The 25,114-nt window shown below is 45.4% G+C and overlaps 1 protein-coding gene across 1 annotated transcript in view; it reads left to right on the top strand.

Annotated features, from left to right (window-relative positions):
* The first annotated feature begins 3,545 nt into the window (after nucleotides 1–3,545).
* The window catches only part of TMEFF2 (transmembrane protein with EGF like and two follistatin like domains 2), a 127,800-nt gene continuing 106,231 nt past the window's right edge, over nucleotides 3,546–25,114 (top strand). Inside the window, exons 1-4 of the mRNA XM_032692973.1 lie at nucleotides 3,546–3,990; nucleotides 5,428–5,537; nucleotides 11,470–11,599; nucleotides 14,408–14,434. Of these exons, the coding sequence (XP_032548864.1) occupies nucleotides 3,810–3,990; nucleotides 5,428–5,537; nucleotides 11,470–11,599; nucleotides 14,408–14,434 (448 nt within the window). The 5' untranslated portion in view covers nucleotides 3,546–3,809. The remainder of the gene's footprint in view (nucleotides 3,991–5,427; nucleotides 5,538–11,469; nucleotides 11,600–14,407; nucleotides 14,435–25,114) is intronic.

The raw sequence follows: 25,114 nt of genomic DNA, 5'->3' as shown, positions 1-25,114 counted from the left end.
TCAAGGGGTAGTCTACCCTCATCATTTACTAGAAGGGCTCTTCCAAGAAGGGTTGAGATTACTTTTGCTGCTTATCTGGCATTGGAGCCAAACACGTAGCCCCAAGGAACTGCACCAGTGGCTCAGTATCATGACCTAAGTATTTCACTGATATGATGCTGGCTGCAATTTGTACCTCACACTAGCATAACACTGTCTGTGTGGTTTACCAGTAGTAGTTTAAGTGTAGTGGTGAGATGGGATGAGCACATCAGGGAGTACAAGGATGCAGATATCAACTAGCCTAAGTGTTGAAGTATAGCTGGGAATAACATGTTACTGAGATTGTGTGTGCAGTGTCACATTAAGAGGGTAGAATCCTTTGGAGCTAGGAACTACATGAAAAAATGATTGTATCTCAGTCTATAATTCAAAAGAAATTGCTAGAGAGAGTAATTGGGGAAAGGGGCCTGTGGGTCTAGCTGTCCCTTTTGGAACAGAGAGATGTATTTTTATCATAAAAATGTTTTTATAAGTAAAGTTTTCATATCAACAATGAAAATCTTTTTAAGGAAAATACCAGTGCTAGTCAAAGCAAAAACCATACTACCATGCCTTAAGCAGATTTCCCTTCAGACAGTTTCAGGTTCATAGTTCAAGCATCATGTTGTGGCAATTACAGGACCTCTGGTGGAGCTTCCATATACCAAAGTCTGAGAACAAGTATACAAATAGAGGGTCTCCTTTGTCTCCCCAGGCAGTGCCTGTTGTGTGAGTGGCTGAAAATAAAGCAGGGTAAATGTTAGTCAGAACTGTGTGCCTGAAACTCGGTTGCTGCAGTGTTATACAGCACTCCTGGGAGAACATGGGCCATAGCTGGGCTTCTGCTGCCGTATTTAACGATACTCTGTGAATGCTGGATACACTTGTGGTATCATCTTTGGTGTGAGTTATTGTGACAGGAGAGACACATCAGAGAGGGTCTGGCTGCTAGTCTGGGAAACACTCACCTAGCAGTTTTATTCCCTCTATGGTCTGGTTAAACTGGTTTAGAGATGAGGCCAGTGATGCCTGTAGCTATGTGGAAATGAAGGAGGGAGAATGGAGGAAAAGAAGAAAAGAGAAAGTGTGAGACGTGGTAATTGCCACCAGGGGAATGTAGAGCAGTGAGATCACATAGAATAACCAGGGAAGTGGGAAGAAGAAGCAAGGGGGGGAGCAAAAAGATAGGAAGGGAGAGGAGGACAATCCCCCGGTGAGGCTGCGTGACTGTGGCACTTGGCCAGTCAGGACATTCTTTCTTTTTAAACACCTCAGTGATCTATCAAGCAGAGAGCTGAGTTTTAGCAAGAAATAATGAATATGGAAAAAAGAAACAAGGTAAAAAGGAATAGGGGAGAGGGGAAATATGAAGAAGGAATATGATACTATATGGAATAACAGAATGGAAAAGTGAAGTAAAGAGCTAAAGGGAAAGAAAAAAATTGATCTGGCACCAGGTGCTCAGCTGGCAGATGCTCTACAAAGCCCACAGAAGATGAAGGATAAGATTCAGCGCAACCACTAGCAGGCAGTAAAAATTAGTATTTCTTTTTTGCTAGGTGCTGCTTAGGGCTTGATTAGTAAATAGGAAACAGTAGGCACAGATTTGTGTGAATCTTTATCAGAGCTTTAACACATATTGGAATGTGCAGATTGATAGCCTTTAATTGTAGCAAAGGCTTCTGGAGTGCGGGTAGACAAGGTCAGTACAGACAGCGGTCAGAGAGGGAAGCAGACGTAGTTTCATGGGGAAGAAAGGAAGCAGAAGAAAACCTGTTTTAGAGCTTGTGGAGAAGCTATACGGGAATTAACTGAGCATGAAGTATTCCTTGGATCCTGTGTACTGCACCTCCATATGAAGGGGCACTAAGCAGTAGTACTGCTGTGTGAATTTGTGTGGACTCCTCAAAGCGTGGTTGCATCGAATATGTCAACCAGTACTTTTAAAGAGCAAGTTCTAAATCTTTAACTTAGGGGTCGAAAAGGAGGTCATACATTCGGGAAGAGCAAACTTCCAGCAGGGCCTCCTCGTGCGCATTTGGGGGTCTCAAGGCCCGCGAGGGGACCGCACCTATTCCCACCTGCCCGGCCGTGCTGCCCGGGGGGGTGCCGAGCTTCGCCCGCAGGCGAGGGGAGGAGGGGCAGGGCCAACCCAGCCCGCCCACTGACCGCGGAGCGCCGCGGTCCTGCCGGCCCGGCTACTCCGCCGGCGGCTCCCACGGCGGGGTCCAGCGCCCGTGTCTAGAAAGCGCTTCCTTGCTGCCGGCTGCAGAAACCGATACTTTATTATTATTATTATTATTTTCTGGTCTAAAGCGTCCTTGTCGCCAGAGCCGCCCCATCCCGCCGGCGGCACGGCCGCACCTTGAGCACCGGCCGGGGGCGAAGGGGTCCCGTTTACCTGGCAGGTGTCTGTCGGCTGCGCTACGCCCGGGCGGCGGCGGGCACGGAGACGCGCGGAGGAGGGGGCGAAGTTGGGCCGCCCCGAGCCCTGCGGCGGGGCCAGGGCAGGGGCTGGGGCCGGCGGCTCTGACCACCGACCGGGGAGGGAGGGCGTGGGGGACACTGCCGCTGTGCCCCCGCCGCCCGGGGAGCGAGGGGAGTCCCCACCGACCGTCCTGGCAGCCACATCCTAAAACTGAAGCTCCAGAGAGGAGGAGGGGAGGAGGATCGGCGGCGCAGGGCGCAGCGGGGGAGGCGGCTCCCGCAGCCCCGTGGCACGTCGCCGGCTGGAGGCGGCGGGACGCTGCTGCGGGGCTGCGCTCCGCGAGCGTGCGTTAGGTGTAGGGAGCAGAGCAGCCCTCCGTGCCGCCGTGATGGTGCATTTTCCTCAGGTTCCGTCGCGGGGATGGTGGGATGGTGCTGCAGCCCGAGAAGACCTTGGCCGCTGCCTGCCGAGGCTGGGCAAGATCTCCCTCTCTCTCTCTTCTCCCTGCTTTCCCCGCCGTGCTCGTTTCTTACCCTCTTCACCTCGCCGGCCCTGTGCCCGCTCCAGACCCCACCAGCCGAGAAGGGGTTTTATTTCCCTAACGTCGCATCCGCGCGTGATTAAACACCGGCACCCGAGTCCGCGGCCGGCAACTCCGGCTGCGCCTGGGCGTGTGCGGCGGGGCTGTCACGGCTGTGCATACCCATGCTCCCGGGCGAGCCCTGCCACCTGCGGCTCGGCGCCGGGCGCGGAGAAGCGCGGCGCTGCCCGGCCCGCGCCCCGTCGGGGCTGCCCCGCATCTCCGCAGCCGGCGGGGCGGGACGGCGCGGCGGTGTCCCCGGGCCCAGAGGGGTGCGGAGCGCGGGGCGCGCTGCCCCCGTCCCCCCGTAGCCCCGTCCCCCCTCTCCCCGCGCTGCCCCGGGCGCTGCCGCGGGGGCGCAGCGGCCCCGCCCGCCGGGCCCCGCATCCCGCCCGGCCAATGGGGGCGGCGCGGCGGCGGCACGTGACGCGGCGGGCCGGGACCTGCTGCTTCCCCCGCGCAGAGGGATGCGGGCGGCAGAGCGGGGCAGGCGGCGGCGGCGGCGGCTGCGCGGCGGCGGCCCCTCCGCGCCCTCCCCCCGCTCCCCGCCGCCCGGCCCCTATGGCAGCCGCTCCCCGCCCCGCCGCCGCCCGCACCCCCGCGCCGCCCCGCCGGGCTCCGCCGCTCGCCCCAGCGTAGCGCCCGGCCGCCGCTCGCCGACCCGCTGCCGCCGCCGGCCGGGGCCCCGGGATGCCCAGCGGCCCCCGCCGCCCGTCCCTGCCGCCCGCCGCGCCGCCCGGGGGGCACGCCGCCGCCGCCGGAGAGTTGAGTTAGGAAGTCATGGTGCCCTGGGAGCCCTCCCCGCCCCGGCAGTGCGGCGGCGGCGGCTGGACGCTCTGCGACTGCTGCTGCTGGCTGCTGCTGCCCGCCGTGCTGCTCGTCCTCGCCCGCCCCGACAAGCTGGCGGCCTTCCCTACCTCCTTAAGCGACTGCCAGACGCCCACCGGCTGGAACTGCTCCGGTAAGCACCGGAGCACCCCGCGCCCGGCCCCGCAGCGAGTGTCCCGGCAGCCGCGCCGGGCGCTCGGAGTTGCGCGGGCGAGCCCGGGGGGAGCCAACTTCAGCGGGTGACGATGCCGCGTCCCGTTCTATACAGGGGAATAGCGGAGGCAAAAAGTCCCGGGTGTCGGGGCTCACCGCCGTTCCCGGTGCGGCCGCAGGCGCCGGGGCCCCGCTTTTTCCCGCTCCGCGGCGCCGGGCGCGGCAGCCGCGCCCTCCGCCGGTGCGCAGCGCCGCGGCTGCGGGCGGCTCCCTGGGCGCAGAGAAAGAAAGAGAGAGCCCCGGCCCCGCCGGAGCGCGGCTCTGCGCTGAAACGGGGCAGCCCGGCGTGTAACTGCGGGAGCGGGGCGCAGGGAAACGGGGCCCCGTGTGCGCATCCTGCGGGCGGCTGTTCCCGTGCGCGCCGAACGGAGAGCAGATCGGGGGATGGACACCGCGACACCGGGAACGCGCTGCCTGTTCCTTAAAGTCGGGCTGACCTTTATAATGAGTTTCCTATGTAGGTCAGCAGCCGGTCCTTCTCCGATACACCGAATAATCGGGAAATTAGACTGTAGTAGCCTTTTTAGGGAAGGAGCGTTATTTGGGGTACTGCGTGGATCGTACATAATGCGTTACATCGGAGGGAATTTGCACTGTAAGCTCTTCATTTTAAACCTGTAGTGATATGGTTAAGAGCACTCGGATGTTTTTTTAAAAAATCAATGGATTCAGATCTTAATGGGTTTGGAGTCTGATATAGCTGTTTTGTTTAATACCTTGCTGCACGCTCTTGGAGTGGGAAGTCAGCTAGCAAAATCTGAAATTCATGCTTGTATTCGTGAACTGAATCTTCAGTCAGATCTGTTGGTTTTTCCTGGAGAAAATGAAGGCAAAGAGCTAGGTTCACTCAGCGGCTTGTGGGGAACCTGGCACTTCTCCTGTTAACTTAGAGGTCATCAATCTTCATTGGAATCAGGCAGACCATCACGGAAAACACACAGCCTGTTTGTCTTTATTATTGGGGGCTTTGTTGTGTCACGGGCTGGCGAAATTCCAATTTGGACTTTTGTCCAACAGATTTGTGATCGAATGGGGATAAGTTGATGACATTTCCAACCTAGAGCCATGAAATAGCATAATTACCGGGTGACTTTTGAGGAAACCAAGTCTGTGAAATACAAAAAAAAAAAAAAAAAAAGTGTGTGAGGTACTGGGGAATATGGACTAAGAGAAACACTGAGGGAGAAATAAGAGAAGAAGTGAGAAACAGAGGAGAGGGAAGGACAAAAGAAAACCTGGACTCTGTTATTTCATCAACAAGGTTATTGTACTGTGTGCATTAAAATGCAATCATCCCGTATTGTTCCTCTTGCTAGACCAAAACTGACTTATTTTTTTTTCCCTCTTTACATTTGAGGTTACGATGACAGAGAAAATGATCTCTTTCTCTGCGACACCAATACCTGTAAATTTGATGGGGAGTGTTTAAGGATTGGAGACAGTGTGACTTGTGTCTGTCAGTTCAAGGTAAGAGGATTGATATTTCATTCTCTAATTCACTAATGAGAATACAAATCAAGGATCTACCTTTATTACCTATCACTTGGCAATTTATTTCTCTATGTGTGGAGAAGTTAGAGGGAAAACCTGGCAGCGTGTATAAAATGCTGGCAGGAGAACCAACTGGTGTCAAGAAGGCGTAAGTTTCTCTTGGAAAATGAGGATGCTGTAGCTTTAAATGTCCCTTTGGGTCTGCAGTTTCAGGTTGTGCATTTCTGATTTTTCATCTCTACCCTTTTAACAAGGATTTAGAGTCCTTTCTAAATTCATTTCTGATACAGATCATGGCTTATTGTATTCGGAGTTCTGATCTAGTTAAAGAAATGGATCTGTAATGTGCTTATGCAATATTTTCAGGAAGGGCTGCATAGTGACAATGCTTCTGCCTGTTTATCTGCCCAGCTGATCAGATTAAGGAGCAATCCCTCTGTTCCAAAATGATGAACTTCCTTTAGGTTTTATATAGTTTTAGGAGAGCTATTACTGAGTAGTAGGGATTTTTCCTTCTAGTTCTTCTCTCTTCCTCTCATAGCTACATCTAAACCTGAGGCATTCTCAAAGTCAGACTATTTCATTATGAAGGATTCCATTTAATATGTTTTAACCAACTCACAAAACAGCTGGGCTTTAAATAATGACCTGAATAAAAACTGAACAAATTAAAGGGGTTTTAAGCATATACCAGCACGAGGTTGTATCTGTGTTTATGCCTCAGTGATCTTTTGCATTTTAATGTGGATTTGTGAAGTGGTGAAACTTATAATGCTGCTTTGAGTATTTACAGAAGGGCAGGCCAAATAGTGCACAGTTCAAGATCGTGCACATCTGTAATGATTATGTTAATATTGAGCTTTGATAGACTATTCACTTTGAAGCATGACAAGTACCGTGTATATTTCTAGAGCCAAATATGTCTTCAGAGAAAAACCCCAAGAAGGATTTTTGGCTAATAAGAGCAAGACAGTTGTTTTCTGAAGTGCTTGTGTTTTCTATGTTGGGAGAAAATTCATATTGATCGTGGGAGTTTTTTCTTCCATTTGGAGTTTGCATGCAGTCAAAAACTGAACGTGAGAATGCTGTTGTGAGCATTTGCCTTGGCTCAGCATGTGCAGTGATCTACGGGTTGCTCTATTTTCTCTTTCTAAGAAAAATTTGTAAGACAGTGAGATGTCTGTGATGTGTCCCATTGCTTGGTGGTAAGTGAGGGCAGATGTTGTGCCACGGGCACCAGGAACTTGGAGAAGCTGCTGAGAGTTATTGGGACTTGTCTTTGGTCCCAGTTTGGTGTTGCCATTTGGCATGAAGCACTGGACTCGTAGCCTGGAAGGAGCGAACTCAGATGTTGCTATCGGCAGAGAAGAAGGCATTGGGAGCACTGTTTTCCCAGGGCAAGATGCCGGTCCCTGGTGATTTTGGATAAATGAAGCTAAGTAAACCTCTCTGGGCTGTGTCATCTCCTCTTTGAGAAATGAACACTATAGGTATGCTGAGTTTAGCAGTTCTGTAGGGAGGAGTTGAAACAGATTTCAGGAAATCAGATAATTAGTATATGAATATGTTAAAAAGATCAAAAGACTGAGTTGAGCCTGCTTGATCACTAGAAAATGGGTTGAAATCAACCGTAATCTTTGCTTCCAGTGGCCTTTGGATCAGGCCCTGTGAACACTTGACGCTCTTTGTCTTGATATGAGCCCTCTGTGGAGCCGCAGGGCTGACTGTGACCTTGGAGGGCAAATTACCTGTGGCTGATCCTGTGCCAGCGCTGCGAAGGGCGATGTGGTGCCGGGGGCTTCTGTAGTCGAACGCGTGTGCTTTGATACAGGCAGAGCTTGGGGGGATGTTAGCTTCTCTTGTAACATCAGTGGACAATGTGACAAGCCAAAAAGATATGCCACCCGAGTAGAAAATTAACTTGTAGTGCAGTGTCTGAGGCTGGCTAAGTGAGGCAGAGCTGGCCAGGTAATTTATGTCACGAGTAAGAGAGTCCTCCGTCAGAACTCAAGTCCCCATTTCAGTGGCGACTGTTTGGGGTGATAATGAACAAATCAATAGCAGAATCCGCATCGTCATAACTATGTTTTATGTTTTCTTCAGAATTTGCCAGGGACTTTAACTGCAGCTGGAGAGAATAGACAAGGATGAAAAGCTAATTTTGCTTCCGTACTGATGAAGAGTCCTGGGCTGGTGAAGGCAGAAATGGATAGCAGGGCTGCAGCAGTCTTGATCTGGGCTTTTTCAGACCAGAATCGCAGATGCATCATGTCTGTCCAAGTGGAGTTAAAATTAATTTATTTGTATTTGAAAGGCTGAATATGATCAAACTGCTCTGGAACACCTGAGTTAGGCTTCCATCCCTGGAGAGCCAGCAGGCATGTACTGAGAAAGAGGTTCATATCAGCTGGTTTTCTTGCCACAGTCTACTGTGACTCCTCAGAATGAGACATGTATTGAGTTTGAAAACAACATGTTGCACTCTGATCGGGAAATTTAGACCCGTCCCAGCTCAAGGCAAGCCCCGAGCTTGGTGCTGGCAGGGAGGGAAGGCACTGGGACAGTGCTGTCTCCAGCAGTGGGGCTGAGCATGGGGGAAATCACCACCCTTTCCTTCCCTCAAACTCAGTGGGTCCAACAGAATGGATAGAGCTGTGCCAGCAGGCATGTGGTTGGAGACATGGCTTGCTGGGATCTACATCTGTCTGCCCAGAGCCATAGGTCTGGCAACTTGGACTCTCCCTTCTTTTATTTCATGAACATATCAAAAAATATACCAGGGTATTTCCATCAGTGTCTTTTCTCTTTACCCACCAGGACTGGGTTCAGTCACTGTTTCTTATGTGAGGATGGAGTCCTTTTTTCATGCATGTTGAATCTTTCATGCATGTTGAATGTGTTCAGTGTTTATGGAGCTGGGACATCACCTGTCCAACTTGCAGCTTTGTTGTATTTCTGGAATATATTTTTGTGCTACTTGGTTCCAGATGTAGGTGCCATTTTGGGGGTGGTTAATCCAGGATACCAGAAGGAGGTCAAACTTTTAACAGTGTTACCAGGAGTTATACAGGTTACCATTTTCTTTAAAAAAACAGACCACCTACTTTCAGTGTCCAGCACTGACCCAAACACTTGTAAAGCTGTTTTGTCCCTGGTTGTGACAGCGGACACTCGAGGCTGCAAGTGCTGAGGAAGGCAGCCTTTGACTGCCACTCAGCTGAATTGGTTGCATCCATTTCCCTGCTTTACAGCTGTATTTTAAAAACTTGCACATATGAGAGAGAAGTGGACGGTGTTGCACTGTGCTGTGAGGTTTAGTGGGAGTTTTGACATGGATTTCCCTGAGTGCTCAATCAGTCCTTACTTGGGGCATGAAGAATCATTCTTAGATCTAGGACTTAGTCTACTGAGCCCTAAACCAATGGCAGAAACACATTACTAGTCTGAGGAAACTGACTTTCAACATCTGATATTCTCCAGTACTAGCAAGAAGTATTTTATGAAAGTAAATCACTATGAGTGCAGGATTTAGCACGGTCAAATGTGAGAGTCTTGCTCTGGTGGGTTGGGAAAAACCTGGTGACTAACATCACAACCTTCTCATTAATGGTCTTGTCTTCTTTTCTGGGTAACCTCCACTACAGTTTCCAGCTGAAAGCCGAGGCAGGATCCATCTGGAAAGATGTAATTTCCTTTGTTCCTTGTGGCTCTCACCTTTTCCATCTAAATACTAGTTTTTCAAAGGTGGTGGTGGGAAGAGTGGGGAGCAGATGAAGAAATACATCTTTGACCAGCACAGCTGGAGAAAGAAAAGGCTTCATCACCTGTCCTCACCATGGAGTATCCTCTACCTCCACTGGCCAAAGCTAAGCTTGAGTGGGGCAGAAGCCACAGGAGAGACAGAAATTTCTCCCAGGAGAGTTAATACTTCCTGGGATCCCAGGAAATGTAATCTCAATTACATTTTGAAATTGCTAAACTTTAGAAGAAGTTCCAGCCTAGCTCATAGCACTCCTTTCTGGAGTGATGGAGCACTCCTTTCTGTGGATCAGGACTTCACCATTGATGTAGAGCCATCTGACCTTTCAGATCTGCAGCTGAGTCAATGTAAAGATCGTCCCTTGCTCTGGGCGAAATCGGTGGAGAAGTTGCCCCTGTTTCTTTGTTTCTTGGGTAAAGAATCCAACATTGTTTCTATGTGTAACAAAGCCTGTTGAGATGCTTCAGGCCAGATTTCACACAAATCCATAGGTGACAAGCAGATAGTGTGTCCAAAGCAAGCAGAATTTGATGCTTCGTGCTTTAAAAAATATGCACGATTGTGTTAATTGTCCCGGTTGTGTATTCCAGATCAGCCTCCAGCAATTGCTGTTGAGATTCTGGATGAAGTTGGCATTTTATGCTTGCAACATTGCTCAGATTTGGAACATAATGGTGAAAATAGCCTAGAAACACTTTTAATCAACTGTTTGAAATCTCTGCAAGGAGGAACCCTTTGTTAGGAGCAGGAGGCTGTTGGTTTTCTTCCTTATTCCGAGGGAAGAGGGCGCTGGGGGTGGGCAGCAGATTGGAAGATTTAAGAAAATACAATGCAAAAGGAAAATGTCATTTGTTTTGGCCCAATCAAAATGTCACTCTGACCAACTATGAATAATTTCTTGGCAGCTGTTCTGTGTGGAGGCCTGCAATTAATGCAATCTATGCAATTGTTTGTGTTAATCGCTTCTGTAGTCATTCAGTTCAAAGCATTTTTGATGTTAATATCCCTGAAATTTCTGTTCTGTGTTTTACATTGTGCCTGACAAACACACCTCAGATACTTTGTGGCATAATATAGCTAAGTAGGATGTATGATTTCTTCTAAATTTTTATTCGGATTTAGGCAGAGGTGAGCATTTGTAAATAATAATTGTGATCATTCCATTTGTTCTAATTAAACAATGAGGCATACCAGGAGTACGGTAATCACGAGATAATCATATCCCTGGTATAATTACCATGTACAGGGCACATCCAAGTATTTCTAAGCCTCCGAGTGTGATTATCTTATGATAACTGCACCCGGTAGGTTGCCCAATTTTCAGTATAAAATGAAATTATTACTCTTTTTAAATGAAAAAGAGAGGGCAAAGCTGTCTTTCGGTGGTAGAGGGAACCAAGCAGGTATTTTGTGGAGCTCAGCAGGACTATGAGCTGAAGGAGGGTGTGTGGTGTGAGAAACTTCTTTGCTGAGCTCGCTGCAGTGCTGCCACTCCTGCCCACTGGCCACCATGGGGAGAGCTTGGACCTTTGTGGAGCATCCCAGCCACAGCTCGCTGGGAACAGAAATGTCACAGCAGAAAGAGGGATAGATTTTGGTTGTAGGTGTCTCAGAAATAATTTCCCTCTGTCCAGTTAGTTCTAATTATAGCTAAGTACTTAAATAGTCACAGATGCACAGGCAGACACTTGTGTATGTGCAAACAGCCGTCTCCGTGGCAGTGAGGGAGTGTGTGTGCAGGAAGAGGGGAAAGCGAACCTGTTCCTTACAGTTTGTCTGTAGCCATCCAATGGAAGCACATGAGCTGTCATGGCAGATGTGAGGAGCCCTCTACCTTGCCCATATTCCTTCCCCAGGAACGCACCCTGCTCGTTCTGGCAGGGAGAGGCCTCTCTCTGGGCACTTACTGAACACTTTGCCCGTTCAGATTACCTTTTCCCTCACCTGTTCAAGTCTGATTTGTCTTTTTAAAAATCCCCCCTCTCTCTCCCCTGGTAACTATAAAGATGAAGAGAGGAGAGGAGAGTCTCCCTCTCTGTTGTTTTCTTAGGGTTTCAATACTGGAAGGGGACAGGGGGGTTACCCAAAATGATGCTGTGCCACCTGCTCGTGTGACTAATGCTGCTGCTCTGTGTCCATTCCCACCAGTGTAACAATGACTACGTGCCCGTGTGTGGCTCCAATGGTGACACCTACCAGAATGAATGCTACTTGAAACAGGCTGCCTGCAAGCAGCAGAGCGAAATACTCCTCGTGTCCGAAGGATCGTGCGCGACAGGTACGTACAGCGCGCTCCAGGCTGCCTGTGGACCCCGCCGTGCCCCCGAGTAAAATAACCTCTGGATGGCAAAAGCCATTTGGATTCTTGCTTTGAATTCATTCCAGGTTAATTCTTTGCAATCTCAGGTATGATAAATTGCTGCCACCCTTCTCTTTTCAGTAACTTTGTATAGGCTTACAATCTACGATACACTATACCAATGACACTGTTTTGAAGAGCTCAGCGCAGAAGTTGATTTGTGTTTTTTTAATATGTATCTTGTGCTCCTGATCATCCTGTGCCCTGTGTACACTTCTGAGCTGCTACGACAAGTTATTGGAAGCAGATTAAGTGAGCAGATGTCTGATAAATGGGCATCTGGATTACCACAAACCTCTCCATAATCTGGAGAGAGAGAACTGGAGCATTATTGCCTGCAATCCACTTTCTTAGGTTTTTCCTTGTCCTTGTAGGGCCAGAATCCCAGCTGGTATGATTAACAGACCACTGGTTGTAATGAGTCATACCAATTTACACCACCTGAAGATTTAGTCCAAAACACACTAAATGAACAGGTCTGTGCAACAGGTGTTTTGTTCTGGGCTTGTGAAAACAGACTGGCATGTGAGATACCTTTCCTTAACTCTGAGCCTCATGACCTGTGTATATCTCTGCTTTTATGAAGCAGCTAGAAAGGTGAACGAGCAAAACCTGTCAGGAAAACTGAGTTGCTTATGTGCAGGAGTTCTTGATGTTTTTATTTCGTGCTCGGTATCTACTAGAGGTAGGCAGTGAAGTTAACTTGAAAAGAGCAGGAGGAGTAAGTCTTTGTTCTTGAGAGAGTTCTTTAAACTTAAAGCAGAATTTTTTCTTGGCTGAGGACGGAGGAGTCAATAAAAAGTACATTAGACAAACTTTTTTCAGTGCTGTAATTTTGTGTTTCATACACCTGAGAGAAAATAAACTTCTTCCCCTGGAAATGTTGTTCTCCTCTGAAGCTGTTACCTGGCAATTTTCAAGAAGTGAAAAACATATGCTGCAATTTTTTTGTCTATAAATTGGTATTAAATGGAGCTCAGGCTGACAAAGCCTACTGTGGTGTAGGATTTGTTCAACTTAGATTCTCTCAGCACAGCAACTGGTCTTTTTTTGGTTCAAACTTTTAGATTAAAGGGATAATTTCAGTGCATTGCTACAACTTTGCTAACACTTGCCTACTGGCAATGACTGTGTTGGAAGCATTCTCTTTGAAACATATTGTGGATTTCAGAAGCAGAGAAGGGAAAAAAAAAAAAGGGTTTCCTAAAGTCTTGATCAAGGTCTTTGGCCTCTTTTTCTTTCTCCCAAGGAGGAGGCTTAGTGAAGAAGTGAGCAGCCATTTGCCTTAGATTTTCCCCATGGGATGGGGCAGAGATGGTGCTCAAGAATCCCCAGCAGAGTCCTGAGCTTCTGGAAGAACTGGCATTGAGCAGCCCTCCTGAGCTGGCAGGGATCTGGGCACTGAAGGGTAGGGCAGGAAGAGAGACACAAGGTCTTTTCCCTCCAAAGAGCCAAAAAATGCAGTAGCTCATTGTGGGAGGCAGGTGACAGCAGGCATTCATTTCTTTTTCTGTGCTGGGGAGACCTGACACACCTGTAAAAGCAGTGCTTCCCAGACCCATGAGGGCACTGTGGTAAAGACATCTTTCTTTCCTCTTTCCCCAGTAGCTAACTGGGGAAAGAACATCAGGACAAAAGATGAAATCAGGAAAATTCAGGACATGGTCACAGGGAAAACAACATTATTTCTGTTCCCTTTTTCAGCATCTGTCCTTTGCAGCCTTGCTGTATAAGTCTAACATTTTGAGCAGTTCTTGCAACCAATTATTTAAACAAAGATTTTTTCTTTTCTTTTTTAATTTTGAGCAGTGATGGCATGTACAAGCCAGTTCAGATCCACCAGACCTTGCTGTCATTAAACGAGACCTAACGGTTCATAGGGTAATTGGATCCTAAAGCAGCCTTTCCAAACTCTTTCTATTAATCTTGTTGCTGGTAAATGCATGTTTCACTAAGAGGGAGGATAGGATGGCAACCTCCCTCCCTTCCCTGCAGAAGAAACTCCTCTTATGCATTATTTTTGGTAACCCTAGGTGTGTGTATTTCTGTACGTGCCTTGCTTAGGAAGTTTCTTAATGAAGCTCTGGGCTTGGCAGTTTCGTGATGTTGCACTTTCTAAATTTGTGACTCTCATCATTCCAGCCAACAAAATGTTGAGAAGAGGAAAAATAAAGATAAAGCACTCAATGTTGAAACTCAGCAACAACCTTGAGAAAAATGGAATTTTAATAATTTATCTGAAGACTTTGAATAATAGTCATTTAATGGTTTGTTCCAGCTATCTATGATCTCATGAGATGTCACTGTTTTGTAAAGATAATGACATGAATTTACAATTGGTCTTTCCTCGAACATATGGGTTTTAAAATTTCTCCTTGGTGGTGAGGACTTAGTAGTGACCAAGTGAAGTAACTTTGCATAACTGTTGGGAACAAAGCTTCATCGGTCTTAGTACAGCAAAACTAGGCACAGACTTATGAGGACATTACAGCATTCCATGGCTTATGTTATTTTTGTCTGATATAGACACTTTAAGGAAAAAAAAAATGGAGACATGAAAAAGATGGCTTGAGTTAGCTACATTCAGATTAGATCTCTATAATTTACTCAGGGATGACATCAAACGTAAGGGATGCTGTAGCACACTTAACTGAAGTCTTGCTTTGTGTGCATACGGGACATGCTGTAGAGCATGAATATAAATTTCTTTCTGTTCTTTTTTCTCAGATGCCGGCTCAGGATCTGGGGATGGAGGTAAGAGCCATATTTTAATATCTCTGTGCTTCTGTGTACACACATTGTCTTTCACAATTTCAGATTTTAAGTGGATATGCTTTGCAATTTAGTTGTCGCACTACATATTGTCTTTTGTTCAGCTCTTTCTTTGAAAAAAATGGTATTTTGCATTTTAGTCAAGTTGGAACCTAATCATGACATGCTGTTTTCTAGGGAAATTCAGAAAGCTGTGTTACTTCTAATAGGACTTGGAATTATTCATAGGTTGTGCTAGGAGCTCTATCTCCATCTACTGTTACAGTTGTACTCATTTGTTTTATGTTTAGGGTAATATTTCTTTTGTTCTTAAAACATGAGCCAGACCCTTGGCTCCTCCTCACTGGAGGATTCAAGCCAAATATTTTGTGGCAATAGAGAGCACTCCTTCAAAGATATGAAGAAATGTCACAGGGAAAGAACAATGTGTTTTTATAAGGACAGCAACAGCAAAACAGAACATAGAAATAGTCCAAGCCCTTTGTGGCATACAGGGGATACTGTAAAATATAGGCAAACTAGCCTTTAAGTTGGGGGTTGGGTTGGGGTTTTTTTAGTTATTTTTTTTATTTCTTAGGTGCAGTCATTAATGGATTTGCTTGTTTGACAGCAATCCTTCTTGGAAGTATAAGTGTTGGGTGTGGCTAATGCCCTGCCATGGGGTAGGGAGTGTGACTTTTGGGTGCTACTTGCATGGTGGGGCTGGCAGGTCAGGCTTCTCTGTGAAGGCCAGGGTTATTTTGGATAGCTATGGAAGATTGTCCTTAAGAGTTACCCTCGTTTTTGCCCAAGCTCCCTGAGTAAGCTCTAGGACCCCCATGGCAGCGGAAGGGCAAGGTCAGCATTGGGCTGGGATGCTGCTGGATTCCTCCAGCTGAGGCAGCCACCAGACCTGAACCAGCTTTCTGCTTAAGACACAGACAGCAGGTCTGGGCTCTTACCCAGTTTTATGGCTGGTCCTGGCTGGGTTCAGGTTTTTCAAACACAGTCATGTTATTTGGCAAAATATCACCTAGTCCTTGTTTAATTTTGGTACCCAGTATATTAGAGAGTGCAATGTGTACATAAAGTATTATTTTTGCCTATGAAGTGGTCAACAACATGAGCATGAGGGACCTGCACAGGACCTGATTTTCCGATATTGGACTCAGGCTGTTTTCTGGAAGTCAGGACACTTTAAAATGCTTCAGATCTGGCTCACCCAAGACCATAACATAAAATATTGCTATTAATTTTCAAAAGTTTTTTCCAACTATTCCTATTTTACTCCAGGGTCCTTTTAGATTGTCTTTCTAAGCCATTACACCAGAGAAATTCCTTACTCAGTGCTTATCAGAAATCTACAATTTGATTTATATGCATGACAGTGTTTTCACACTTAAGAGTTGGACCCAAGGATCCTTGTGGGTCCATTCCAACTCGGAATATTCTGTTAAATCTGTGTACTGAGGTGGTGGGAAAACAAACCTGGCCACTTTCTGGAAGTAATGAATTCCATTCTCAAAAAGCATAGGAATTTAAAAGCAAGGTTTCCAAACAGTTTCCTTTTAGAAGCTAAGGTTGACAGAATTCTGATGAGCAGAACAGGACCTTGGGACTGACTGGGCAGGTAGTAAGGAAGCAGATTCCTGAAGGAGAAAGAACCAAGTTGGTACATGTGTTTAAAGGTCTACAAAGCTGCCTTGTATTATTCAAGATTTAGTAGGCAGCTATGGTGGTTCTTAAAGTACAAAAGTATATTTATGTGCCCCAAGAAGCTAAATCCAGCCAAGTAAATATTGACACTACATCACTCTTTATTAGACATGGTCTTGTTGTAAAAGCTGTAATAAATTTTGGATGTCATCACAGAAAGTCTTGTAAAATCCACTCCAGCAATCATGAGTGGGATATGCTTCTGTGAGAAGCCCGAGGTCTTAGGCAATCTTTTGTGGTTTCTGTTTTTCTGAATATTTTCCTTTCTTATGCTTCTCCAACCAGTAGTTGTTAAAAAAACTAACCAGTGCAGCATTTTTTTTAGCAAAACTACAGCCATAGGGACGCTCCCAGCCAGCCATATCTCTGCCTAATTCAACAGAATGGGGCTGTGCTGAAGGCTGTAGGTGTCAGAGGTGCTGAGTATGTCTGCAGTGAGGCACCTGAGATACCTTGGGCACTGGGAGCCCTTAGGAACAGTCGTTCTCTGCCTGATTTGCCTGGTTTCTTGTTGTGTTGGAGTGCTGACAGGTCACAGGGTAGCACAACACTTCAGCATTGCTGAGGTGGTTTCCCCCGTGACTGACACCAGTTCAGCTTTCAGTACTGCTGTTCCCTCAGCAGAGCTCATCACGTGAAATTAGAATTGCTAAAGGGTTCAGAAATAGCTGGAAAGGGGTTGGTGCAATGGACAAAGCACACCCTTGTAGACAAACACACCATGTGGTCACACAAACCTCTTCTTGTCAGGAAACTAGACAGAGCTTGAACAATACAGCCAGAGGCTGTGTTTTGCTGCCATGTTTTCCTTCCACATATTTCCACCTGGGTTTGCAGAGAAATCTTCTCAATTTATTGTGTAGGATTTGGGTTTTTTTGCTTTCCTGTCAGGCACACTGTGATCAGAGGTCCCAGCTTCTTAGCACTTCAATGATCTTAAGGGCTTTTCCAGAGGTGATTTAATTCTCCTTTATGCAGCACTAACATACAGAAGTTCCCTAATTTGTGAAGTGATGGGGGAACCTTAATGTCATTTGATTACTGAACCTTCAGCATGCACTTTTGGGGCTATCCAGAGGATGGGTAAGACAGTAGGTGTTCAAGTTTCTTACTGCAGAAGACGTTTTTCCCTGTAAATGAAGACGAAAAATGCAGAATCAAGAGCCATTTCTGTGTTTTGATTGCAGAAGCTGGGAGTATGGTGTGGAATTATTTAAAAACCCACATCCCAGAAAGATACTAATCAGAAACGCAGAAAAAGTGAAAGAGTTTATACAGGGAGTAATTTAAAGAGATTCCATTCATTTTCATCTATGCCGTTCTCTAGACAACTGGGTTTTTTTAGAACCCAATGATTCATGTTTTGGTCTTGAGCAGCTTTGTAATGAATTCTTTCTCGTTTCCTAGCTTCCTTCGAAGAGCGACAAACTCGAGATGCAGTATTTCATTATAGCTTTTAACGGGCTAAGGACATCTCTTCTTGGTTTCATTTTCACGCTGAACACATCTTTCTCCTCCCTGCATTGTCTGCACTCTCAGCCCTGTTGATTGGCTTGCATTCACAGTCCGATGGCTTTACTGTGGGTGACTGTCACACCAGGTGTTGCTGTGATCACCAGCACGGCAGTGCAGGAGCACCTACCTGGAATTAGTTTCAGAGCCTCCTTCAATTTCCATTCAAGTCCTACTGACTTCAGTGGGAATTGTATGGGCCCCTGGGTACACAGACCTCATCCTAGTTTGACTTTTATGTTAATTCTTTATGATCTATACTAAAGCAGAATGAAAAAAGCAAGTCATAATCCATCAATATCATCATCACCATTTGTTTTACAGTAGAATCTAGAGGTCCTAATTCTAAGGTTAGGACTCCAGTGTGGTACACCCTGATACTGTGAGGCACTTCACAGTGAGGGAGAGAATAAAATCTGTGAAGCATAGTCTGGATATCCAAGTCAGGCAAAGGCTGGAAGTTGCATCACACTTCAGCATCCAAATTGGGAATAACACTTGCCACTTCAGAGCCAAGCCAGTGCTGGGTCTTTTGAACCATAGTGTTTGTCAGCAGACCCATATGCCATCTAGAAAGAATCAGAGATTATACTGCTTTAAACTGAAAATCAACAACCTCACAAACCATCTTCTTTTCTCCATCTCTCTACCTCTCTTGTGTTGTGTGTGTATTTTAAGGATGGCTTGTTTGTTTTTTCGTTCTTTCAATTTATCCCTTCAATCTTATCTAGAAAAAATTGAAGTCCTGCAGCTCTTTGTAGGTGCCAACATGTAGATTTAATGATAGATTTAGTATTCTGGTCTGCCTTTCCTGTTGACTTAGAGATGTGTGAGTAAACACATACATATTATAAATCTATATGGGGCAGCAGTCATCTTGAAACACTAACCCAGAGAAAATAGGGAAGAAAAAATTAACACTTTGAAAACTATGCTATTTTTTTTAAGGCAAACCGTAATTCAGCACATATATCTTTTTTTCTTTAATCAGTAGGCAAATGACTACTTTGACCCAATTGCATTTGCATTTGTCTCCATGCTGGTTTTGTATGACTAACTTGAATTCAGCAGCTCTGCTGCTTTTCCAGTGGTTTCTGTTTCTGCTTTATTACAATGTTGATTAACGGGCAGGGCTGTGCAGAACACAGTGAATATTGCTGTAAACACTGTCCTAGCAATCACACTTGAGCCAAAATGCACCATAAAACCTGGAGGGAATATTGGTTTGAATGAAGCAGTGTATAAAATGCAATGCTGATAAACACACATATACACACATGTTCTCAATACATGGGAGAATACTCTGACAGTTCCAGTTTAACCTCAGAAAGAAAGGGAATTGGTATTTTGAGCTACAGATCCCGTCCCTTCTTTGCCTGGGTGTAACAGGTGATACAGGCTTCTCTCATGTGAATTTAGAATACCTGCTGACCCCAGATGCTATCGTCAACTGCAATAAGGCAATAGGAAAGCTTCTTCTACTCTAATTTAATTTGGGAGATATAATTTAAAGCAGCATCAGAAGGTACAGAATCAACTATAAGCAACGTGAACTGACTTGGTAAATACCTCTGGAGGAAATGTTTAAATCTTAAATGATTGACCTGACGGTGGATGGTCAAATATATGTCTCCTTTGTTAAACGGTTTTTTACCTTGTTAACCTCAGCGTGGCACTGAGCCCAAACCAATAAGCTCCTTGAAAGGCTGGGTTTATTAGCTCAGGCTCTTCACTGTCCTAACATGATTACATGACTTCTAGTTCAGGGCTGGTGCACATCTGACCTATGTAAGAGTTAGGTCAGGAAAAGGCAGTTAATGTCTCTTCATGGCCTTTAAAACTTCAGAAAGGATGAAGTTCCCATATGTTTTTGTTGACTAGATGAGAAGCACTTGGGCATTCACAAGTACCAGACTTCTAGGCCCCTGCCTAGAAGGCATTTTGCGCTGGGTAGGATGCATTAACAGTTTTGGAAATCCTAGGAAGGTATGGAGTTGATGGGAATACCAGCTTTTGGATTCCTCTCAGGCTCTCATTTGAGCTAAGTACTGAGCTCATCAACCCCGCTTGACTGCGATGTTCCAGCAAATCCTCCCACAGCTCCTGTGAACTTGAAGCTCTCCAGGGTTATAGATGAAGTATCAGTCTGGAAGATGCTGGTTTGAGATTTAGTTGCCTGGGTTCTGCCTGCATTTCCCTTGCTGCGTCTGAAGTTAGCATGCAAAAATCCAATGAAAAATGATGTGTTTTATAACTGCTTGCCCTGTTATTAATGGGCTGAAGTCTTTGCTGTGTTCTTGGTGTGAGTGCACAGGTCTCACCCATCAAGCAGGCTATCAACACTGAGAAATACCATGGGAAAAAGTTGGCTGGTAGTGAATGATCTGTGGCCCGTTTTCAGCCATTCATGCAAAACCAAAAAAGAAATGAATAGAAGATGCAGAAGATCCAGACTTCTGTAGGCGAGAAGTATGAATGATGTTCATTCATAGCCTCTCCCCTACATTATGCAATTCTTTATGGTTTTTAGCACTTCTTGTAAGTAGTTCAGAGCTGCACAAGGAGACTGTGAATGGAAGATGCTCACCTACATCAAAAAATACTGAGGATGCTCTGGTTTTACTTTAAGAGTAAAAATTGCTCTTCTGCATCAAAATGGAACAAAAAAAAATCCAAAATGTGCTGTCTAATCATGTGCAATCTGTAAATCCACAAATAACTAAGTCATCAAACCATCAAACAAATCCAGTGATACTCCAGCAAACAGATTAAAATGGGAACGTCCAATCGCAAATACTCATTTATTGGTCTGTTATTGTAAACACAGCAAGAGAGATGTAGTGGTCTAGATTTGTCTGCTACATCTCTGTAAACCTGGATTAATTTTTCTTGTGACAACTGTGGAGTCACTAGAGATTAGCTGTGATGACAGTGAGAGGCAAATCTAGCCCACTGTTTTGCTTTTCTGTGCAGCGAGTTCTTTCAGAGGGAAAAAAATGGGTTTTAAGCTTTCAAATGGCTCTACCACGCTTACTACAAACACCTGATTTCATGGGGTAAGAGCATGTGTTCAAGCACATGCTTGATTTTTATCACATGCTTAAATGCCATTTAAGTTTTTTTTCTGAATGTGGATGTCTTACACAAGTGTTACCTGAGGCAGCCTTGGAGTGACCAGAACTCAGATCCTTGTTCATCTCTTCATAATATATTCTGTGGTTTAGTGATTGAAGAAGCTGATTCACTGTGAGCTTGCTTTGAACTGGTTTTGGCATGACATAGGATTTTGTTAGATTCTCTCATGAGGTCTTTAAAAGAACAAATGGGATGGAAACTGCCAAGTCTCTCTAAAGGTTTGTGTTTATTGCTTTTCTTTAACTCCAACATTTCAGACCTCAGCTGCATCTGGCAAATGTAATGTATTCTGCACTGGATATTTAAATTCCCTTTTGTCTAAGAGGCTTTCTTTCCTTTCAGAGATTGGGAAATAAAAGCAGAAATTTTGCTTGCTGTTTTTGAAGTCAGTGTGAGCTTATCTTCAGGAAGGGCATGACTGATTCCCAGACATTTAGCAAAGTGGACATTGCCACCTACTTTATGTAATTGCACATACAGGACAAGCTTATTGAGTGTAGTGCAAGCCCAGGAATCCAGAACAATTCATAATCAAATCCAGACGAGTTAAAATTTTACGGTACAGTGCTACCAGTTCTTTAAGATGCTGCCCCTAGTCTTTTAGCTCAGTTTTTTTAATAGCATTATAGAAAGTGCTTAGTTTTTCACTTAAACCCATGAAATGTTTTTTAGGCCTTGTTGCTCAGGAGAATACTTGAACAGAAACCCAAAATGTTCAACAGTAGGGAGATGTCTAAATTACATTCTGAAAATATCATGATTTGGGAAAGAAGAAGTCAAAACCATTCCGTGTTATTTCACATAAATTTTTTAATTCCTTGGACTTCTTGATCTCATTTGTTCTAGCTGCATGGGAGTTAGATAATGATGGTGCCCTGAAGCAGGGCTCTTTTTACCTCTACAGCCCCAAATATCTTGCAGGTAGGAGTTTAAAGAGAGCTAGTTAAGGACCTTTAATATTGCTTTTCAGTAAGTCTGAGAACATGGGGAAGTTCTAAAGGTCTAAGAGAATGTAGGTGTGTGGGTATTCAAAAGGGTAAGGGGGGAAAATCCAGATATTTATAGACCTGCCAATCTGACATTGGTTGAGGGAGAGCAGGACATTCAGTCCTGGACCTGCTCAATAAAGAGATAAATGAGAACTAATGCTGAGCAATGTGGGCTGATGTAATAGATTCTGTCAACTAATTGAAATGTTATTTATGAAGCTACAAGTTTGCTTGATATGCTGTATGTAGATGTCAGTGAAGTATTTGGCATGCTGTGGTATGAAACTATGATTAAGGGACAAGAATCATGCAAAATTGACATGGTACACGATTAGTGGAATAAAAACTGCCTTTCATGATGTAATTATAAGTGGATTTATTGTTGTTAGATGGACAGCACAGGGATCAACCTTATGCTATTTATTTGTTTGTTTGCTTTACTGGTGGCATACATGGGCACATACTTTCCTCATCCATCAAGTTCTCAACAGGTATAACTGGGAAAGTAGGAAACGAGTGGTTCAAGGTTGCAACTGGGTACACTGGTGCTAGAGCAGGCCTTCTGATGCAACCAAATGTAAAGCCACAACCACAGAGCAAAGACAAGAAAGCAGAGGAGTGAGTGGGGAAAGGCCACTGGAAACAGCGGTGCCACAACGAAAGCTGGAGTTTTAGTAGTTAGTGGGCTTGTGTGAGTCCTCTGCCAACACGAGGGGCAAAGGGCCACCATTAGCCTGGTATATTTAAGAATCAGGCTCTTGAACGGGGCTAACCATGTCAGATTACCTCCACCATTACCAGAGGTGGAGACTGTAGCTCCAAAAGTACTGAGAAGCAGGGGAGGAGAGGGCTGTGAGCTGCCAAGGGTGACAAACAAACACCGCCATGAAAGCTTTGATGCCTTTGGCTTTGTCAAGGGAAAGGAAAGGACTGCATAGGTCATGATCAGTAAGTACCAGTGTGGGGAACACAAATGAGCAGCAGGGCTCTTTATGCTGACAGACAGAGGTCTAATGAGATGCTAGGCTGGCAATTAAAGCTAGACAAACTCTGAGGGAAGTTTAGATGTGTGTTTGTAAATGAAGGCAATAGCACAACGAAGTCATTAAAAGTTATGTAGGATGCTGCATCACTTGAAATTTTGACACTTGGGTGTCTGGATTGCTCTGCTCAAATGAGGATGAATTTTAAACTCCAGGGCCTCTGTCACATTGGAGATTGCAACATATGCTTAGCAGACCCTTAATTCTAGGTACTATAAATTAGTTTACACGTGAAATAGGCAGAGTTTAGCCTATTTTGTTCAGCAAGATTGCTGTGTTAAGCAGTCTGGAAAGGGATTGATTTCGTGGGTATGTTTGCTCATTTCAGAATCCACACAATTGTTTCTCTCTGCCCTCTCCCATCTCACAGTGTGCATTTACATATAGAGGTAGGGGAAGCGAGATGGACTTTAGTAGCAAGTGGGAAACCTCATGCAGAACACTCTGCTGGTTGCTAATGTGTTTAGAGATAGGCCACACCACACTGCCTTTCATCTTAAGACTTCTTTATCTTGTCTGGCACTGGATAACTTCAGTAGCTCCCTATCTCACCTGAGTCATGACAGACCTCTTTGGGCTCCTCCCTGTCCTGCAGTACTTCTCTGACTCCCAGTGTATTTACTGGTCTACCCCCAGCTGGTGCTTGGAGGGAGTCCTGAAGAGGAGGAGGATCACCAGCTGTCTCTGGAGGATCTGTCCAGTATTCTTTTCCTCCTCATTTCTCCTGGTGTAAAGGGACGAGACCAAGGGGAGGATCTGCACCCAAAGATCTCTGAAGTTGCAACCAGTACTGATCATGATTAAATATAATTTGGTTTTTATCTGTTACTCCAGAGAGCCTCCCTGCATTTGATGTGGTGTGTGTGATGTGTTTGGGAGGCGAGAGAGAAAGTACCAGAGTAGGCTGGGATTGCTTTGGCTCATACACGTTGTCCACTAGATTCAGACAGAGAAGCATCTTCATATTTGTTATAATAGGGCCTTGATAAATAAATAACTTATTCTTTTGTACAGTGCCTGAAGTTTTCATCAAAAGAGGAGGAAGCCTGTTACATGAATCACAAGGCCAGTGCAGGACAAGTCTATGCTGTAATTCATTTAGACAAATGTTGAAGTGAATTGATGGACTCGGGTTTGTTTAGATTAGTGGCCTTTTGAAAAATGAGTTGTCCTGTGTGTACAATTTTTCAATCTGTTTACATCTAATTAGCTGTTCAGATTGGCTAAAATTAAGCGGTGTCACTTGTAATGTGTTCAGAGGTGAGGATATGATAAAATAGGCTCTTTTATAATCTCTCCAGAAAGTGGCTTGGAGCACTAGCATAGTGTGAAGTGAGGGTGTATGGAAGATCAATCTGTAATGTGGAAGCAAATATAATCAAACTGCAATCTCACAAATGTAGTGAATTGTCTAATCATCTTTCTGGTACTGATTCAAAGAGGGAGCAAGTTTTTCCATCATCCTCTCTCACGACTCCTTTTTGGCAGATATGCCTGGCTGTTTGGGGCATGGTGTTGGGGTGGCTGCCCCTTGTACACTGACATCTTTACCTGTTTCACTATTGATTCCTGCATGCTAGATATTCCTCCCTGGAGAGAAGTCATTTGAACAGCTTGAAATCTAAAAACTGATTGCTGCAATGTCAGGTTTCTAATTCTGCAGCTCAGCTGACAGCTCTGGAAAGTCCCTTTCAAAGGCAGAAAATACAACACTCTTCAGCAGACTTTGTTCTGTCACCATACGGCCCCAATTCTGTTTTACTGCTCCAAAGCCTACAGGCTTTCACATGTTTCTGACCAAAAATTCTGCTATTAATATGTAAGCTTCTCAGCAATTAAGCTGTGCTTGTTGCTGCATCAGTGCTTTTAGACCGTGACCAGCAAGCAGCACCCTCTGTATGGCAGAAGCAATTCGGTTCTCGTGCTTAGTCATGGATACATGTCTAAGGAGATTTTGGCACAGGTTTTCCTCAAATATTTTTGAAAGTTTTTGTTAGTCTTTTCTTTTTTCCTTGGCATTTGCTAGTAATGTGCAGAGCAAATCCCAAGAAATACAGCATTTGAGCTGCAAAACTGTGGGCTTTCCCATGGTGAGTATGAGGTGCTGCCACCTGGCTCCTGCCTCCAGCTCCTTGTGGCCCCTCTCAGCTGGCCACTCGGCCCTGTAGTACAGGACATCTTAGTGTGTTGAACCCCCTGCCTCATTTGTGCAAGGAACTTCAGTGGGGCCATGGCCAACCTTCTTGGTGTCCTGTCTCTCTTCCTAGGCCCTGGTGTGCCGGGATTGG

This window comes from Chiroxiphia lanceolata, chromosome 7 (assembly GCF_009829145.1).
Source record: "Chiroxiphia lanceolata isolate bChiLan1 chromosome 7, bChiLan1.pri, whole genome shotgun sequence".
NCBI classification, from domain to species: domain Eukaryota; kingdom Metazoa; phylum Chordata; class Aves; order Passeriformes; family Pipridae; genus Chiroxiphia; species Chiroxiphia lanceolata.
This window is presented reverse-complemented; position numbering and strand designations above follow the sequence as displayed.